Below are 20811 nucleotides of genomic sequence, written 5' to 3'. Positions count from 1 at the left end.
TACACACCTTACTTAAGCAGAAACTTCTGGAAGTCTAGGGGGGAATGCACTCACTATATCTGAAGTCCCTATTTATTGATGTGAATCTCATTGTGGGAATTATTCCGTAAGGACCATCTTATGTTTTGTTTAGCAATACATTTTAACCAACCAAAGTCATACATAATTATTTATTAAAAATGATAAGACATATAGTCCAGATTGCTTTTTCATCGAAAATTGTGTTCCATTGTTACTTCTAGTGCAGGATCTAGAAAGAAAGCATAGATAATGGATTTTTTTTTAATGTAAAGAACAGTTAATTTTGCAAATCAACTTTAGCTAAAATTTTTCCTTATAAAAATGCATATTTACAAGGAGGATTTTTTTTTTTAACCTCTTCTGCTGAAGCAACAGGTAAAGTTATGTATTTTTTTTTTTCTTGCATGTTCTCTGGTTTAGGTAAATTTGGAGATTCTAGGTGGCTGGTTATTTTTATGCTTCTATTTTACATGATCTTATTTGTGGAGAATATGAGTCTTTTTATATAGAAAGAAACATTTTTTCATTATTTTACAGGATTCACCTTCTATGGGAAGCAGTGAAACTAATGACAGTGTAAGCATTTCTTCTCAAGTATACCAATATCAGAATTTACTACCTTTTAAATTACCTGCTTGCTTATATGGACCTTTACTTTACCTCACCATCTGATCTTCAAGAGCTCCTTCACAGTACATTCTAACCAACTGTGTTTAGTAATTTTCTGTAATAAATTATTTGAAATTTTTTTTCATAGATAAAGGAAAATGCAGACATAGATTATGCCATATTATTTTGCTATGTTATGATAAGGACTTGGTAAATTAATGTTGCAGTTAAAACTGTTCTGGCTTGTAACAATCATACAATTTTGAGCTGGTTATTAGAAGTAACATTTACAAAGGAAACTTTTCCTTTATTTTACAATTTCCATTGAAACTCAGTGTTAGTGTATGCTCATAGTATACAAAACAACCAGATACTTACTTCCTGCATTTGGTTACTTTTTCACAATTTAATACAATAACACTAATGTAACTACAAGAACAGTACTATCATCTGTAACAGCGGATCAGCCATTCTTGTTCTTAATGGCTATTTTTTGTGATTTATTTCCTTAAGACTATATTACATGTATGTTTACTATTCTGAACTTTCATAGCAATTCCCATAAATTTAGACTTTCAAACTCAATTGCTCTTAAAATACAGGTTTATTTTAAAAATCAACTTTTCCTTGCATTTGTTTGAGAAAACACATCATATTTGACCCTTAATTATCTCATTTTATTAATTTTCTACAATATAACTTCCTTTATCAATACTGCACAGACTAGTTGCCTCATCTTCCATCTGCAAATCACACTACACTTTGTGTTTTTCCAATGCCAGACATATAAGATTCAAGTTCCTTCATCTGTATATTGCATAGGGATGGTCAGTTTTCACAGTGTGGTGAGAACTGCTTGCCTTTCTATTTAGGAACATGCTTTTTCTCCTGAGTAAGTTACATTTTCTATTAATTCTGGTGAAGCTGTTTATAAAAATTTCCAAGTTTAATGTCTCATTTTCTCAGAGTCTTGAGTGACTGATTGTATTTAACTGGGTTTCTAGTAAGTCTGTTTATCAGTGTCCTGGTTAGCAGGGAATTGTTCTCCACAAATTCTTATAAATTCAGCTGTGCACTCCAACCACATACATAGTGTGGCATTAGTTTCCATGCAGCTTCTGTATCAAAATCTTCCTGTGGATATTCAGCAAAGCTCAAATATGACACTACAGAGGCCCTCTGAAAGAAGCTAAGGTATAACAATACTGGCATGTACCACTGTGGTCTTCCAGCATACCAAGACAGATTTCAAAGTGCTGATGTTTTCCCCCGTAGCATTTTAAGAGGAAATAACATAGACTGAGATGTGATCTTATTCCTTTATTATGGTGTATCTATCAGGATTAATCTTTCCAAATAAAGAAATGCCGTTCTGCAGAAATGAGCAGAGAAAGAACTTGAATGAATGCTGCTTATCCTACAGCCTACACCTTTAACCTTCCCAGCAACAGTAGTTTCCTTTGCCTTCTACACTTGCTTAGAAAGACATAGAAATAATTGCCATGCAATAACTAGATTCTAATAATTTTTAGGATTCCACCTCACCATCTGGCAGCCAGCAGAATGAACGGGTAAGCACTCCTTCCTTACGTGTTGCCAGTGTCTGCCCCACTGCTAGCCACTGAAATTAACATTTTCTGGGGAAGCTGGTGTGGCAGCTTCCAGTGTGGGATAGAAAGTCCTCAAGCGCAGAGGGAATGAAGATACAGCTAAGGTGTTAAAGTTCTGCTAGAGATCCCAGTTGATGCTGAAGTGTGCTCTTGAATCTCAAACTCACATTATAAATGTGGTACCAAAATTTACTTGTTCAGGTTCCTGTAGTTTTTTGCTCATTACCTGACTGCAAAAAGCTTCGATACCATGATTTGTCCAGTATTTATTCTAAGTTAAACCCTTTGCTTTGTTGTGCTATAAGACTTATTTGTGAAGGCTTCCATTTTCCTGTCATTTTTACATGGCACCCATTTTATTTACTCTAATGAGAAATATGACACACACTGACTGAGAAATTATTTTGTTAAAGATATAAGAACTCTTTAATTGCTGTATCTAAAAGAATATCTTTGACCAAAAGAGTGATCATCAACAGGCATAAAGGGGCATATGCTGTTTTGTACAGAAAAACTTTTTTTTGTTTGTTTGGGTTTTTTTTGTTTTTGAAAATCCGTGAGAGAAAATTAAGGTAGAGAAGCAAGGGAGTTATCAGATTCCATCCTGATTGTTCCATATTACAAAAGAAAGGTTTTGGTTTTTTCATGTAATTTCAATACATTTTTCCAGGATTTTTATTCCCCAGGAGGCAGCCAATCAGGTGGACATGTAAGCATATCTATTTTATTCATTATTTGCAGTTCCCTTCCAAAATGGCTGTTCTATTTAAAAATTATCCTGATGAGTAAATTATACCCAACTGTTTATCTCCTAGTATTTCTCATGAGATCTGGCATCATGTCTTTTGAAACCAAACAGCAAACTGTTTAAAAAAAAAAAAAAACAACATTTTTTTTAATTAAAAAAACATATGTATGACTATTCAAAAACATGGTCTTGCTTTCCAGAAGCCATTTTAAACAAAAATAAATTGGGTCTACTTTTTGCAGGGATCATCTTCTCAAGGTGGTGGCTACTCCAGTGGACAGGTAAATACTGACTCCTTGTATTTTTGACCTGAAGTATCTGTTACACAAAAGCTTGAGTCCTCATATAGTTTTGCAGCATTTTTTTATCTGGTAGCAAGATTCGTTTGGTACTGAAACTTCTTTTCCTTATATATCTCTATGTAGAAGACCAAGGGTAAGCAGAGTAGTCAAAATTACAGTTAATGTATTAACTGATGTTCTAACACCAGAAAACAAATAAAAGTAATGATTTTTTAATTAATTTAAAAATATATTTTAATATGTACATTCATGTATTTTATGTTTATATATTATGTATTAGTTGTATATAGTCTATATAATATGTAATATAATTAATATGTGAATTTTATATACATAGTTATGTTTACAAATATTTATATTTTTAAATAATAGAAATTAAGCTATTTTTATTTTTTTCAGGCCTCATCCGGAAGCAGCCAGTATGGTGGGCAGGTGGGAAATTTTTCTTCAGTGCTGGGTTTTTGGATGTAGGGTGGGTTTTTTCGGTGTACATATTTCAAGAAAATATCAGTTACTAGATTAGTAATACCGAAGTTTCCAAACTACTGTGAGGGTTTTTTTAATCCTCCTTAATCCTTTTACAGAAAAAAAAAATGGGTTCTTAACCAGATAGGTTGTCTTTTACTCTCTGAACTGTGTTTGAAAAGTTCTATTGTAATCAAATGTGCATATCAAACTTAAAGAATTTTCTTTTTATATCATTCACAGGGTTCAACTTCTTCAGGAGGCAGCCAGTATGGTGGACAGGTATGCTTTTCTTTCTCCACATCACTCAGCTGTGCTTGTGTCAGATGCTCACAATTTACTTTGTGTATCTTTCCTTCACAAGAACTGTTTTTCTTCACCACTGTCCTTTTTGCTCAAAGCCTCAGCAACATGTTACTTTCTTTTCCCACATCATTCAAGACACCCCACGGGCCAGAGCAGCCAGTAGCACCTGCCTGAATGGCAGTTGTAGTTGAGTTTCTGTACCTCCTTTGGTGCTAAACATTTTTCTTTGTACACATTTCATGCAGACTGCATGTGAAAAGTGAGATCCTGAACGCTGAGCCCCTGACCACCTCTCAGCTAGTTTTATCAGAGTAGAAATCACCTAGTAGGCCTCCACTGGAAGTTATCTTTACTGTCCTCTGTAACATCTGAGGCGTGAAATTGTACTGCATGTATTCTAGGTGCTCTGGCCAATTTAGGGAAAATACAAAATAAAATACATTGCTTTCTGCAGTACTACTCAGACTTTTTTACTTGTCGTTTTGCTGAGTATGGCTTTTAAGGTAATAATTTTAGATAACAAATGTGAAGATGACAAAATCAGAAGTTTTTTTCCCTATCAGAACAATAAGTGCAGGAATAGTTGCATAGGATGAAAAGAACAAAAAATACACTAATTTCTAGAAGTTAGGCACTTGGGCAGTTATGACTGTGGCTGTGATTTACATACATGGGATGGTAGAAGAAGTAATTTGAATTATAACTGGAGTCCCTTTCAGTCCTGTGCTCTTGAGATCATAAATATTTTCTGCATATTTTACAGGGTGGATGTGATTGTTCTGGGGGAAGTTCAGTAAGTGTTACGTATTCATTACATGTTTTCTTTTACTGGATTATTTAACTGGAAAATCATCTGTGGTCCTATTTATTTCTAACTCATTTGAATGAACTGTTAATTTCATATTCATTGTTCCTTTGGTGACATACATATTACTGATATGGTATGAGTTACTTCTCATTATGCCTAGATGAAGAATTCAGAATTATGGAATCATATAATCAGTTAGGTTGGAAAAGACCGGTAAGATCATCAAGTCCAACCACAAACCTGATAAATACTGCAAAGTCCACCAATAAACCATGTCCCTAAGTGCCACATCTACAAAACTTTTAAATACCTGCAGGGATTGTGAGTCAACCCCTTCCCTGGGCAGCCTGTTCCAATGCTTGATCACCCTTTCAGTGAAGAAACTTTTCCTAATATCCAATCTAAACCTCCCTGGTGCAACTGGATGCCATTTCCTCTTGTCCTATCACTTCTTGCTTAGGAGAAGAAACCGACCTTCACCTGCCTATAACCTCTTTTCAGGCAGTTGTAGAGAGCAATAACATCCCCCTGAGCCTTTTTTTCTCCAGGCTAAACAACTGCGGTTCCCTCAGCTGCTCCTCATAAGGCTTGTGCTCCAGACCCTTCACTGGCCTTTTTGCCCTTCTCTGGACACGCTCCAGCAGCCCAATGTCTGTCTGGCAGTCAGGGCCCCAAAACTGAACCCAGTGTTCAAGGTGCAGCCTCACCAGTGCAGGGTACAGGGGGATGATCACTGCCCTTGTCCTGCCGGACACACTATTTCTGATACAAGCCAGGAACCTCCAAATTTGGCAGCAAGGTGTATTCTCTGAGCACTGACTTTCAGTTACCTTACAGTTTTTGCAGAGGTGTGTCTTCTCTCAAAAAAAAATAATTTTGCATTAAATAGCAGAATTAATTGACAAAAGATCGATCATGAAGGGAAGCTAAAGTAATACTAAGTCTACAAAACTGTCAACCGTAAAAAGTTGTCTCAGAAATCAGCTTTTACCAAATTTAAAAACAAAACAAAACTCAAAACTGAGACATTTCTCATTTGTGCTTTTAAGTCCACATGAAATTATTTAAAGACTGTGAGATACTGTAACGCATGCTTTCCAAAGCGAATCATATGTGGTCAGTCAACATGTAGTATGCAAAAGACATTCCTGCAGCTTGGCTGGTGTTCTTATTTTGGAGGCAGTGAGCCATGAGCAGATACAAAATGATACATTGTGATTTGCAGTCTTCCAGGATGAAAAACACTATTCGCTATCTTGGCAAATTAAGAAGTGAAGTGTAAATGTAATGTAATTTCAGACTGTGATATTCTTCCTTTAAAATACCATAGAACAGGCATTCTGAGGTTTTGTTTAATTTTTAGTTTATGATCAAAAGCAAAGGCTAATTTTTTTATCCCCCCCCCCCCCCCCCCCCCCCCCTTACAGGGTGGATCCCCTACCTTAGTCAGAAGTGATTCCTCTGCAAATGTAAGCAATGTTCCATCAGCTCTTAAGTGTGCCCTGTGTTTGTTTTGTCATTATAATGGCTAGACAGGTTAAAAAAGTCAGTACCTAACAGAAGTCATACGCTTGTGAAAACAACCTACCTTAGTCACAATTAAAAATACACACAGGATCTTAATGTAGCGCTCACAGTTTGAAATAGTATTAATTCAAAGAGAAGTCTTTGAATGGAAAATGTTGTTTAGCATGAACGCAGGTACATAATGATATACATATTTACCTCAGGAGTCAGCTCCATTGGCTTCCTTGGAAATATGTCAAAATATCCCCTAAGGACATGTATTGATGTGTTTGTATTCCCCTTAGATTATTTACTGCAAGAAAGGTTAGTATTCATAGATCACTAATTTAATGATGCTAGCCCTCTCATGGATAAGAACTCTTTTGTAGGAGAGACCTGTTTACAGCTCTCATCTGTTAGAAAGTCATACATGTTACTGGATCTCTGCATGTGCTGCGCTACAGGGAGAAAAGACATTTGGGTCTTTTTGTATCTAGCACAGAACTCTGTGGCATCGTTACCAGCCTGCTAACTGATGCTAAGCTGGCTTGGACACAGCTACATAAATGTACCATACACAAATTAATATTAGAGGGTAAATAGGACTGGTCTTCTGGGAAGGAGGAATGTCTATGTGTTCTACATCCTTCATATTATTGATGTCGAGGTTTATTTCCTTTGAAACTTCCAGTTGGGGCTACATTTTCTTGCTTTTTAGTGGCAACCCTCTTTAGAAAACAGTTTGGAAACCAGGGACTCTGTATGAAGATTGAGGGAACATAGTGCCTGTGTCTGCATCAACAAGTACTGTGAAGTGCTAGAACTGTTTCACTCCACAGAGTGAAACAAACAGTGCTGATGAACTGATGGCCACGCTACACACATTTCAGGAAGGGTTTGCTCTGGTCTGGTCCCATGGACCAAAAGTTTGTTTGCTGCCTGAGCGCATTAAGTGTGCTCCTGGAGAGCATTCTGCAGTTTAGTTTGACCTGAAAGGCATCCAATTAATTCACCTGAGACCATTCCAGGATGCAAAACAAACTACAATGAGCACGGACTGTCGAGTTTTGTCTCAAAGACACACTCCTGATTTGTACTTTAATGCGTAGAGGCACACAGTACTTCAGCACAGGAGAATGGCTTTTGCATACTGAAGGTAGATCCTAGTTCTCCCCCAACTATATTTTGCAGACGATTTCAGAACATTGTCTTTGATGTCTTCTTTACAGGGCAGTTGAAAAGTCATTTTACACAGTGAAGATTCCTTATGAAGAACACGTTTCTGATAGATGCTTAACATTATATACTAAACACAGAACTGTTTCATTTCTTTATGAACTTAGCAGATCTTGTGGAAGCTCAGAGTACTCAAAAGATCTGTAGTACTCTGCAAGGATTAATACTAAAAAGCTTTTCATGGGGATATCACTCTTCATTGTGCTGATTTTTAAACCAAAAGAAACAAGCTGCCTATCCTTCAGTCAGATCCTTTGAGGACAAATAACTGGTATTTCCATTCTGAAAGGGCTCTGAAGGTAGCCATTATGGTGGACAGGTACATGCTAAATTTTAGATGTGTTAACAAAGTACAGAAGGCTAGATTTTACATTTTGAATGGATTTTAAACCCAAGCAAAAAAGTATGAAATAGAAATTTATACACTGCTGTCCTTCAAGAAGTTTTGCTTTAAAATAGTTCTGTTAGAGAAATATAATGTTTTTGGGTTTGTGTTTTTTTTTTTCCCCAGGGCTCATCATCTTCTGGAGGCAGCCAGTACAATAGCCAAGTAAGCACTCATTCTGAAAGGAGAGCCAGCTTGCCCCTTCTGAAAATGATGGTTATTCACAAACTCAGTTAAATTCAGTTTTTATATGGGATCTATGCTTAAAGAATAAAAACTCAGTAAATGAACATGCAATGGCTTTTTTTAGCAAATAGTGCCCTTGTTTTTGTGAAACTTGCATAGTGAAACTCACACAAAAAATAGGTATGGAGAAAGAATGAATCAAAATGCAGCATTTTTGATTCCTAGTGGACCTATTTCTATTAAGAAGTAAAACAAATACAATCTCCCATCTTTAAAGAAACCTCTTGTTGTGTGAGGTCTCAGTTAACTTGCTTAGTTAGGTTTTGAGAATCCTGTTAGGTAGCCGATCTTTTACTGCTAGCTCTGGCTCAGGATTTAGTTTTCCAGTTAAAGAATTGCCATTCTCCAGAAATGAGCAGAGGAAATACTTGAAAGAATGCTGCTTTAACCTTCCCAAAATGTCACACAAAAAAAGAAGTAGGATTTTTTTGCCTTCCGCCCTTCCTTAGGAACACTGTTATTACCCCAAGTTACCTTATAAGGCTGAACTCTGATTACTAAAGCATACTGAGTCCTGCTCTCCTGCCTTCGCTCTTTCCTTGCTCTTGTGCTCCTATTGTCCTGGGAGAGTCATGTTTTGATTTAAGGAAGTTCTACAGCAGGTCATTCACTTATTTGGTATTCTTTACAGGATTCATATTCCTCTGGAGCTAGCCAGTATGGTGGACAAGTAAGCTCTCATTTTTAATATTTTATATGAGATATTTTACCATTATATGACTCATCACTAAGGGCTTATTCAGATAGATATCTCAATTTAATATTTCGATAAACTTTGCAGTGATCTGTTCTCTGTAGTAATATTGTGAATTCAAGGGGAAAAAAAAGTAAGAGTTTATTCTGGGAAAATTACAAACAAACAGTCATATAACAAAATACAGATATCTTTGCCACTTGTCTCCATGAATTTGAAAATCAGTTATTTCTGAGTATCTGTATTTTTCCAGGGGCCATCATCTTATGGAGGCAGCCGTTATGGTGGACAAGTAAGCATTAATATTTCCCACTTTTGTAGTTTTGACCTATGCAAACTTGTAGTTTATTCATCGTCTACCATGGCTTCATTTATCTTAGTCTAAAACCCTCTCAGTAAATCTTTCTCTGTAGCATTTCGGTGTTACTGTGATTAAACAAAACAAGTTCAGATGAAGACCATTATTTAAGACTAAGAAAAAACAGAACATTAAATACATGGCTGTCTCAATTGCCTCCTGAAATTTGCAGTACTAGAGGTCATGTCTTTCTTAAATAAAACGGTAATTCATGAATCTGACCAAAAAATTTTAAAGCCTTATGAAATGATTCTATGATTCTATAAAATTGGTGTAAAGAAGTTTGAGTTTCCTTTTTTGTTGATATTCAGGGTTCACCTTCCTCAGGAGGCAGCCAGCATGGTGGACAGGTGAGAATTCTTCCCTTGTAGTGTTTACTGCTTTATCCAAGAGACTTGGTAGTTCTCTGTGTAAGAGAACATTTTAAGGACTTTTTTTTTTTTTCATGTTTTATTTAATTTGTTGCTAGATATATAGTAGTTATAAATGTATGTGATAAAAAGCCACAGGAGAGTTTTTAGGAAATGTAATTTCTGATGCATCACGGTAAATGCAGATGAGTCTCACTCCTTTTTGCAGTCTGGTTCAGTCCACTTGTGGTTTTGCACTGAAAGTAATAAGAAATCTTCATATAGAGCATGATTTAAAGGAGTGCTATGACATGGATATAGATATAACTTAATTATTTTTGTTCAGGGTTCACCTTCCTCAGGAGGCAGCCAGTATGGAGGACAGGTGAGCATCTCTTCCTATGTAGTCCTTACCCTAACACCCAGCTTCTACATCAAAACTTGGTACTTTTCTATTGACTAAATGGTAATAGATGATCAGCTATCCAAGGACAGGTGATCTGAAATAATACAAGAACTATGAGGGGCCAGTGCTTCTGTTGTATCACAGTAAATGCAGTTCTGGCCTTGTTCTACCCTCCAACCTGCTCTCCTCATACTGGATCCATTTGTCTTCTGCTGCTGTCATGGTTTCTTAGCTCTAACAGTAAGGAGTGGCTAGAACCAGTCATGGATATAGAGATAACTTAATTCTCTTTGTTCAGGGTTCACCTTTTTCAGGAGGCAGCCAGTATGGAGGACAGGTGAGAATTTTTTCCTGTGGAGTCTTTACCGTAACACCCAGCTTCTACATCAAAGCTTCGTACTTTTCTATTGACTAAAAAAAAAAAAATTTTTAGTAAGCTGTGTTAATATGGTAATAGTTGATCATCTATCTAAGGATAGATGATCTGAAATAATACAAAAACTATGAGGGGCCAGTGCTTCTGTTGTATCACAGTAAATGCAGTTTTGGCTGCTTTCTACCCTCTGACCTGCCCTCCTCAATCTGGACCCATTTGTCTTCTGCTGCTGTCACGGTTTCTTAGATCTGACAGTAGGGAGTGGTTGGAGGCAGACTGCATTCCTCCTGTACCTCCACCTATGGAATATCTCACTTCCTTCAGCAAATGCAATATCAGAGAAGCAGTAAGTGTCAGGAAGGGAACAGGGGAGAAGGTCAGTAGCTGTTAAGAGGTGTTCCATGCCCTTGTGAAATGAAAGGTGATGGACAGAGTTCCTAGTGCTGCCTAGCGGTATAACCTTTAATATAGAGTGATATCTCCAACAAACTCATCCTTGGCCTTTGAAAACATTTATTGTCAGATTTACTGGAGAGGGAATTAGAGGTAGAAGAGATTTGCAGTCCAAATACAGCCTCCTAAAATTAGGTATATAATCATGATCAGTATTATGGAGGATTTTGTATGTTACAGACCATTAGTAATTTGCATAGAACACAAAGAAATAAATTGAGTGTTTATCTTTCTTAATCTTTCTCTGTTGTAAAATGAAAGAAAACAGTCTTTCAAAAACCCTTAAAGAAGCTTTTTGATTGAGAAATAATTGGCACTTTTGCTTCAGGGTCCATCTTTCTCAGGTAGCAGCCATTATGGAGGACAGGTGAGAAATTTTTTTTCTATGTATGGGTTGTTTTTTCCATTGTTCACCTTTTCTCTTTTTCTTTTTTTTGAAAACCAGAATATTTTATGAAGGAATGGCTTACACCAAAACAGTGTTTAGGCAGAATATATGACCTTCTGCTGTGTCAGCCCACATAGGAAAGTAAAACATAGGAGGCTCCCTGAGCACACAATCCAGTGCAGCAGCAGAACTCACACCTGCCTGAAGCTGACTTTGATTTAAACTTTACTGTTCTGTGTAAACAGTAGCCTTTGTAAAGGCCAATAAATTTTAGTATAGTTAGGAAGGAAGTGTTTGCACTCCTGCAACACTTAAATCCATGGAAGACAAATAAAAGTGTGTTTTTCTGTGACAGGTCATAAGTTAAAGAATATGCAACAAATACAAATGCTTTCTCCTTCCTTTAGGGTGTAGGTTCTTCAGGAAGCAGCCAGTATGGTGGACAGGTAAAACGTCTACTTTCATAGTACTTGCACTTTTGTACACAGTTCATTAGGAAATCTGACTCATATTTTTTCAAAAAAAAAAAAAAAGAAAAGAACATTCTAAGAATAGTTTTAAACCAAAGTGAGTGGGGATTGCAAAGTATGGGTCTGTCTGCTATGTCAGATCATGATATGACCAAATGATACAGGGGGCTATGTAACTGCATGGAAATGCTTCCTTAAATAGGTTGTGGTTCTAAGAAACCCCTTTTTGTTATGTTTAAAAAGAAGACTAAGGACCACAGAGAATAAACGAGAAAGTGACTCAGTAACACAGAAATAATACATTACTAATTTTTTCCAGGGCTTTTCTTCAGGAGGCAGCCAGTATGGTGGACAGGTATGCTTTTCTTTCTCCACATCACTCAGCTGTGCTTGTGTCATATGCTCACAATTTACTTTGTGTATCTTTCCTTCACAAGAACTGTTTTTCTTCACCACTGTCCTTTTTGCTCAAAGCCTCAGCAACATGTTACTTTCTTTTCCCACATCATTCAAGACACCCCACGGGCCAGAGCAGCCAGTAGCACCTGCCTGAATGGCAGTTGTAGTTGAGTTTCTGTACCTCCTTTGGTGCTAAACATTTTTCTTTGTACACATTTCATGCAGACTGCATGTGAAAAGTGAGATCCTGAACGCTGAGCCCCTGACCACCTCTCAGCTAGTTTTATCAGAGTAGAAATCACCTAGTAGGCCTCCACTGGAAGTTATCTTTACTGTCCTCTGTAACATCTGAGGCGTGAAATTGTACTGCATGTATTCTAGGTGCTCTGGCCAATTTAGGGTGAAAAAAACCAAACAAACACCAATGCAGAATATTTTCTGTAGTACAACTTGGAATTTTTTACTCGTCCTTTTGGTGAGTAAGGTTTTTACTGCAAGTTTTAAATGAGAAACTAGACTATATTTAAAAATTTGATTAGTAAGCACACAACTATCCTGAAAAGGCCAATGGAGAGAAAGCAACTCATTTTTAGATGGAACTTGGTGAATCTATGAGCAGGATTTTATAGTCCATTTTCTTGCAGCAACAGAATGTGAGTTTCATTTACTAATTCAGAGGCCTCATCCAGTCATAGACTTAGAAAAATAAATGTGGTTGTGTTTTATACAGGGTGGATGTGTGTGCCCTGGTGGAAGTTCAGTAAGTGTTCTTTGTCTTTGTATATTTTTCATAGTATGCATGAATACTGGAAAATTCCCAAGGAGCTACATTTCTTGAAATAATTCTGTCTCTGAATTTAAATGTATGATGAAAGTTTTTTTTCACATTGTGCTAAAATGGGAAATTTTGAACCTGCTAAGGGCAAAAATATTAAGTGACTTACAACTGTAGTATTGCATTCAAAACTAGCTACCCAGATGCACTTCTCTTTTCAAAGAAATACATGGGAAATAAATTGCATTTTCCTCACTCTGGATTAAGTAGTAATGTTCTCCCGTATCGATATTAAAGGAGGACTAGTGTTAAATCCATAAAATATCCAGACATTCAAAACTGCTTCAAAGCATTTAATTTCTTTTGGTTTCTAAGAGAGGCCGTGGACTTTCTAAGAATCTGTTTCCCAAATATCTCATAGTATATCTGCTGGGTTACGGACATGTGTGTGTAATAGTGCTCTTCTTATCATGGATATTAACAGCATGATTGAACTAGTGAAACTTAGATCTAAAATCTTAGGCCAAAATGCTTCCAAGTGGGACCACAGCAATGCATTTAAAAAGTTAAAGCTATTACTATTTTTCTAATTAGTATATTCCCTGTATTTTTGTAAATACTTTAAAACAAAAACAAAAAATCCCACCCTTTTTCAGAAATTAAGCTAATTTGCTTTTGAGGGAGAGTTCAGTTATCTGTTGTATCAGTATATTCAAAATTGCTTAGATGACTACTTCTCTTTCTTGGATTATGAAATCAAGCAAACCCCACGTACCGTAAGTATACCACTCATGGCATATATGTCACTTCTGAGAATCAGAAGTGCTGAAAACAACATAAAAGTTATCCGCTTTCTTCTCTTTGCAAACAATATAATCTGAAGGAATAAGGGTGCATTGAAACTAAATCCTTTACTTGTTTAATCAGCCAAATAGAAAAGTATACTAGTAATCAGTATAAATCACTTGATCACTACAATAGGTCAGTATGTTTTCTTTTTTTTTCATGTGTGTTACATTGCATTCAATAAAGAGTAAACATTGCTATTTTTGTTGAATACAGGGCTCTTTTGGAGGAAACCGCTACCAAGGTGGACAGGTAGGCAATTTGTCTTTAACACTTACATGGATCAGTTCCTCAGGAATAAACATGGCTCAGTTGCCATGTTTGCCCAGAAGCCAGTAGATACTGAGTTCAGACCCTCCAGAGAGTGCACGTGGCTTTTATTGAATCACTCTGGATGTTTTGGGTATATCTTTCTATATACTGGAGCCAAGATTTTACTTTGTAGTTATAGAAGCTTTCTTACCTCAAAAAAATACTGAAGAAGAATTCATGGGGTTCATCTTATTGTAGAAACCAGTAAAATGATGTGCAGATAAATAGCCATTTGCCACTGCATTAATAACTGTGTCAAGTTCTTCCAGTTAATCAGTGTCATGAGTATTGCTTAGATTAGATCCAGGGTTTTCTGATGCTAGATGGTATTTAAAAAAAATTTTTAAAAAAGTTTAATATTCCTTTTACAGGGTTCATTGTATTCTGGAAGTAGTCAGTATGGTGGACAGGCAAGCACCTTATTTTTTTTCCTAAGCTCTTCTTCCTACTTGATATTTATTAAATGAAAAAAACGATGCAGTACATACACTGCCAGTCGGGTTTTCAGTCATTTTACACTCAATAAATATCTGAAAATAGGAACCATTTCTCAGTAGCTGTAATGAAGTAGTATGAACAAACTTCAATTGACAGAAGCTGCATAGATCATGATTTCAGTTGTTTTACCCAAGAATGCCTCTTATCTCAAGTGGTAATTTTATTTAACCATTTATATGTTTCAGTTTCGCATTGCTATGACACCAGTTCAAAATCTATTTTCTGTGTTATCTTTCAATTACATTTTTCTTCTTTTTTTTTTTTTGCATTTGTTTAGATTATATAATTGCAAATTTGGTACAAAACATACCAATAGATATTACTTTGAAAAGATAAATTCTGGTGTGTTACCCACAACAATACTAGTTTCCTTATCTTCAGCTGCAGTTTGAGCCTCTTACTGTGTGCAGCTGCTTATGTACCTTGTGTAGACTTTAGTAGTTTGTCGCTGATTGAGAAACCTTAGTGTAGCCCAAACAGTTAACAGATTCAACGGGTGGCTATCTAATAAGAAGGTGGAATATATTTTTCATTAGTATTACTCTGTTTCACTCTGCTATACTAAAAAATAAGTGAACTTATTTTTACTCCATTGGCAAGCATTTGAGTTCAGTATCATTCTATTAAGACCATGTTTTGTAGCATGGAGAGGATTTTTAACAGCTGCAAAACAAGTTTTTCCCAAATTACTTATTTGAAATAATAAGGATGCTCTTACAATAATACACACGATGCTCTCTGAACATGTTTGACCTAGAAGAAAATCGCAAATAATATAGATTATTTTTTTCTTTTGAACAGAGCCACATTTAAAGACACTTTATCTCCATATATTTGAGAGAATAGTCTTAGCAGGTGTTTTGTAACTGCCAAATTAACTACTTTCAACTGTTAAAGAACTTAGAAGAATTAAGTCAGAAGTCTTTCACTGTACCTTGTTAGATTAATACATTTTCCAGATTCCTACTGAAGACTCCTGCCAAAAGGTCCTTCCATGATGTCTCATTCTGCACGGAGAGGAAGAAAAAAAACAAAACTGCTCTTATTCTGCCAATGATTAAGCACTTAAGTTTCCTGTGATTTTTTTTTTTTTTTTAATAGGGATCTTCGCCCTCAGGAAGCAGCCAGTATGGTGGGCAGGTGAGTATATTCTCGTCCCATCGCATCACTCGAAACTCTTTTCCTGTACTGTCTGGATGAGGTTAGTTACTTGATACTGAAAGATACATTCATTTGTCCATTTTACTGGACTTAAACAGTTGAGGCAATACTGGTTAAAGTTGTTTCAGCAAACTGAATAGAAGAATTGGTTATGATGAATTACTGCTCTGTGTAAAATGTTCCTTTGAACATACTATAATTGTTATACTGTATTTCACAACACTGCTTACTTGATTCAGAATAACAAATTGCCATTGTTTTGGTGTCCAGTAGACAGCTCAAGTTTTAGGTACCTCAGTTACTTTTTGTTCAAACAAAATCTGAGTGAGTTTGTCCTAAGTACTGCACAAATTGTCTCAGAACAGCGACAGAAGATTTTTTTCATTCAATTAATAGATGTCTGGTTGACTTCTTACAGGGCTCATATTCTGGAGGCAGACAACATGGTAAACCAGTAAGTAAAAAAACTTTTCAAGTTTACCATACTTTTTTCTTCCAAACCTGTTATAAGATTATATCTACTTTAGTTATGGACTAGACATTTCTCTGAGAATTACTTAAATATGCAGTGTCACATGATTTACTTATCTCAGATAATCTCAACAAATGCAAACACAATATTTATTTTCACACAGTTCCATAGTTTTGAGCCAGAATTTTACTCTGTTACCCTAACTGAACTTCTAGTCAATACCTGGATTAGTTCTAGTAATCACAGAATGAGATTACAGGATTTTTGATTTTTTATTTTTTGTAAGGGGTTTATGAACAGTTATTTCTGTTTAAATTCATAGTAGTCATACCCTTTGTGCTCAGGGCTCATTTTTCATTGATTTTATATGCATTTGTCTTAAGTATTTCTGGCCTGCTTTGAAGAATATACTTTTTCCTTTTGAAGGAAATAATAGTTGACATTCTACTCTATGGATCTTTATCTTCTCCCATTTCAGACCACTTTTTTTGCTATGTAATTTAGACCTTGCTTTTATTGTCATTCAATTGCAGGAGATATAAATAAGCACACAAAATGTTTTAGCTTATCTCTTACAGAAAATAAGATGTATCCCCCATTATTAAAAAGTGGATGCAAACGTTAGGTTTTCTTATACACGAATCATAAAGGTGAAACATTTTGTATACCATATTTGATGGCATTTCTTGAAGAGTCAATGCTTGTAAGATTTCCTTTGACAATGCCATTCACACAAGCAGAGCAACTTTGCTAGAAAACTAAGACTCTTGAAGAACATCTAATTTTTCAGAATCTTCTGCAAAGGATTCTAAACACTTACCTTTCACCCCCCCACCCCCCCAAATCTAACTGTAGATTGATGCCAGGTGAATTAATGTTTAATTGAACCTTATTATTTCTTCCTTTCCATATATTGAACACATCATAACTACAAACCAGCTCTTTCTTCCTGAGAACTTTATATGAAATTCTCAGACTAATACATCATTCAAAAGAATACTTGTAGCAGAAAGATGTTAAATATTTGTATTACTTTTCCCTGGGGTTTTTGGATGACTGGACGTAAGATAGTATTCATTCTTCTGTGGTCCTTTATTCCAGACAGCAAGAATATACTGAACTACAAATAGGCTCAGAGTCAAAATGGGTATCTTTTTTCAGAGTTCATCTTCCTCAGGAGGCAGTCATCAGGGAAAGCCAGTAAGGATATTCTTTCAGTAATTCCACAACCAAGTTAGAAATGTGGATATTGTTTTTTAAAACAGGCAACAATAATGAGGGTGAAATTTAAAATCATGGTACAATGGGAAATGTTTGAGAAAACTGACCAATAGAAACTGGAATATTTTGTTCAAATTTGAACCTCAAGATGAGGTAGCATTCGTCCCTCCCATGGCAAAGTTTTGATATAGTTACTTGCTCATAGGAACATGCCTGGATCATTCTATTAAGATATTTAAATATCAGGATAACTGTTTCAGTTTCAGACTTTGTAGTTCATTCAATGATATATTGCCTTGAAAATGCTCTGCAACTGTTTGTGGGGTAAAGAGGACATAGGTGTGCTTACTTGAGACCATTCAATTAAAATAGAAAAAAAAGTGCAAGGAAAAAGGTAAAATCAAGGTCAGTATCGAAACTACTACTGTCTAGGGCATTTCCAAAACTGCTATGTGCTCTATGGACACAATTCTCTAGGAGTCTTGCACAACAAAAATAAATGGTTTATAATTATTTTACAGGCCTCCTCTACCTCAGGAAGCACTTACTCTGGGAAACCGGTAAGAATAATTCATCACAGCATTTTCATCATCTTTTCTTAGTAAGCAAAGAACCTGGATGGTTGATAAAGCAATTTCAGGATTATTTGGTCAGAAGATAACATTCTGGTTTAGTTCCATTTGTATTGGAGAATATTAAAGAAACTGCCATGGAAAATATGGCTTCGGCCTGGAAAAGCTTTTTCAATATCAGTGATATTTTAAATGTGAATCTTTCTTGCTTCACATTCCAGTTAGTGGGCTTGATATATTTTGTTGTCTTCTATTTTTAAATTCTGGTTCTCTGTGTGGATTTTACAGGCTCCTCTCAGTTAATCCTTCACACTTGTTTTTGGCGGGGGCGGTTGGGGGTTTTTTTGGTTTTTTTAATAGGCTACATTGTTGAGTTTTTCACTAGCCCGTTACCTGGTTTTGCACTTTTTTTTCCTTGTTTTTCCTTTTTTCTTTTTCCTTTTTTTTTTTTTTCCCCCAGTACTCATCATCTTTTAACATCTTTTTTCAACTATAGGGATTGAAAACTCTGTATGGAATATGATAATGAAATGAGAGAAAAATAGGCTTTTGCCCTTTTACCCATTTTAGCTGAACTTTTCAGATGTAAGGTGAGATAGAATGTGTAACTAAAACTATTCACCTATGCAAAGCTACTTTCCTCTTGAACAACTTAAAAGCGTGCTGTGGGTTAGGGTGTTAAAATTTTGTTGATCACAGGCAAAACTGTGTTCAAAACCATTGAGTGGGAACTCTTCTAGATTTATTTTTTTGTTTCTTTTCAGAATTCACCTTCAGGTGGCAGTCAAGTGGTAAGCACTTTTCCTCTGTGGTTTCTACTGGTTTCTTCCTATACATATAGTAGAAAACTGCAAGTATTGTTTATACTCTGGGGTATCTATCAGATTTCCTATATCTGAATAAATGTTTGAGAATACATGTGCAGCATAATAAATGGGAAAAGTATCAACTAAAGTGAGGAAAAGTGGGATCGCATACTTTGATCCTGCCTGTTACTTGAAAACTGAACACCTGTTCATTTGCATGTACTATAGATGTAGCACGTGATTTTTTAATATCAGGAGTGTCTACATAATAGAAGGACCTAATAGGAGATTTGTCTGAAACTTTCAATGCTTTTATAATAGTAACAAATAGAGCTATTTTGAATCAGGTTTATCAAATTGCTCTTTTTTTTCTTCTTCTTTTTTTATAGAGCTCTGCTGGGAAACATTCCACTCCCCAGCTCTTGCTGTTTTTCAGTGTTTTGAGTGCCTTTGTTCTCTCTGCTGCTACATCAAAATGGTCTATATGAACTTCCGAAGAGTTGCTTGGCATCCTAGACGTGGATTATATTCAGTAATATTAGATTAATTACTTGACATAAGAAAAAAAAATACCCTTAAGTCAAATTGGCAGATGCTATTTGTCTGTTATGTTGTATGTCTAGCTAGTGTGTCATGCCCCTCATTAGTTTACCTTTGGTTTTAGTCATTAGTGTAGATTTCATTAGTGTTGTCAGTGTTTTAGGCATCATTTTAAGTGAGCATATTGTGCCCTATATATAAGATTTATTTTTATTTCCAATGGGGAATGAGATGAACACCTACCTGAAATTCGATTGACGCAACAAACAAATACTTAGAAAATATTTGGTAATTAACCTAAGTGGAGAAGGTCAAGCACTTGTTGTATATGCAAACTGAGCACCAGGCCTAGTCATCATTGCATAAAATAAGGCTAATGTAAACATCTGATAAGCAGTCCTCCATGGGACAGAAAAAAGTTGCTAAATATAGCATCAGAATATTGGGTTTAGTCTATTGTAATCCAATGCAGGTTCAATATGGAGGTTGCAAAGCAAAAAATAAATAAAATAAAATACTCCATGTGAGTGAAATTTTTGGGGGTTAAATAAAGCTTACTCATTAGAGAGGCCAAACAGCTTAGAGCACAGAAATGCTCAGCTCTTCAAACTGATTGCAAATACCTAGAGATATGCAGAGAAGCGTACAAGGCAATGTACACCAGATGAGGCTGATAGCCTAAAAGCTGCTGAAAAACAATGCATTTTTCCTTGAGAAGGAATGGAAATGTAATTAAGTTCATAAAAGTGATAGTATCTTGGCTCCTTTTCTCAAGTATTTAGTCTAACCTGTGATACCCGATATATCTGCAAGCTTAGTTTCAAGAACGATGCTGACATCTGCAAGCAATGTACAGCAACTGCGGTCACAGAAAGACCATGACCCGCTTCTGAGTTCAGGAGTGGTTCCACATCTTGCAGCAAACTCTTTTGAAGCTGCCAGAGCCGCCTTCTGCTTGTGCTGCGGCCTCTGCTGTGGCACCCTGGTCGCCGCGCTGTGCCCATGGCCCTGCCGCTCCTACAGCTCCCGCAGCAGCCCCAGCCGCGGGCTGTGCCCGCCTGGTGCTGCCGCATGCGGTCTCCTGAAGCGTACTTCTAATTAATGTCACATTGAACACGCGCCTACTATTAAAATTACGTTTATTAGTAGTATGCTTGCCTCCCGTGGTTTACAGTTGTACCTGAAGCGTGTTTCCACTGAAGTTCTGTTGCCACCTGCAGAGGCAGGGCTGCTGTGCCCCCAGCCCCCCCAGTGGGCCGTACCGCGGCCGGGGGCGCTGCCCAGGCACGGGCAGCCGCCGCTTTAGCACAGGCACCAAGGTGCGATGGGAGCTCTACATCTTAATCCGAACTCGCCTTGCATTTCTTTAATAAATTTATCACGGATTTCACACGCAATGCGAGCGTCGCTCGCTGCAGCGCTGCCCTGCTCACGGCTTCTCCCGGTGACCCGCCCCCGCCTCCGCCCCATGC

General features: G+C 36.5%; 1 protein-coding gene across 1 annotated transcript in view; it reads left to right on the top strand.

Annotated features, from left to right (window-relative positions):
* The window catches only part of LOC121095694 (loricrin-like), a 36232-nt gene extending 15742 nt beyond the window's left edge, over positions 1 to 20490 (top strand). Inside the window, exons 32-55 of the mRNA XM_040610868.1 lie at positions 559 to 597; positions 2163 to 2201; positions 2911 to 2949; positions 3231 to 3269; positions 3690 to 3722; positions 3999 to 4037; positions 4825 to 4854; positions 6297 to 6338; positions 8123 to 8161; positions 8874 to 8912; positions 9190 to 9228; positions 9606 to 9644; positions 9991 to 10029; positions 10349 to 10387; positions 11208 to 11246; positions 11675 to 11713; positions 12057 to 12092; positions 12867 to 12896; positions 13974 to 14009; positions 15669 to 15707; positions 16147 to 16182; positions 17943 to 17981; positions 18758 to 18784; positions 19189 to 20490. Of these exons, the coding sequence (XP_040466802.1) occupies positions 559 to 597; positions 2163 to 2201; positions 2911 to 2949; positions 3231 to 3269; positions 3690 to 3722; positions 3999 to 4037; positions 4825 to 4854; positions 6297 to 6338; positions 8123 to 8161; positions 8874 to 8912; positions 9190 to 9228; positions 9606 to 9644; positions 9991 to 10029; positions 10349 to 10387; positions 11208 to 11246; positions 11675 to 11713; positions 12057 to 12092; positions 12867 to 12896; positions 13974 to 14009; positions 15669 to 15707; positions 16147 to 16182; positions 17943 to 17981; positions 18758 to 18784; positions 19189 to 19287 (954 nt within the window). The 3' untranslated portion in view covers positions 19288 to 20490. The remainder of the gene's footprint in view (positions 1 to 558; positions 598 to 2162; positions 2202 to 2910; positions 2950 to 3230; positions 3270 to 3689; positions 3723 to 3998; positions 4038 to 4824; positions 4855 to 6296; positions 6339 to 8122; positions 8162 to 8873; positions 8913 to 9189; positions 9229 to 9605; positions 9645 to 9990; positions 10030 to 10348; positions 10388 to 11207; positions 11247 to 11674; positions 11714 to 12056; positions 12093 to 12866; positions 12897 to 13973; positions 14010 to 15668; positions 15708 to 16146; positions 16183 to 17942; positions 17982 to 18757; positions 18785 to 19188) is intronic.
* Positions 20491 to 20811: the final 321 nt, after the last annotated feature.

This window comes from Falco naumanni, chromosome 11, assembly GCF_017639655.2.
Source record: "Falco naumanni isolate bFalNau1 chromosome 11, bFalNau1.pat, whole genome shotgun sequence".
NCBI lineage: Eukaryota > Metazoa > Chordata > Aves > Falconiformes > Falconidae > Falco > Falco naumanni.
The sequence above is the reverse complement of the archived record's forward strand: the minus strand, read 5'-3'. Positions and strand labels throughout refer to the sequence as shown.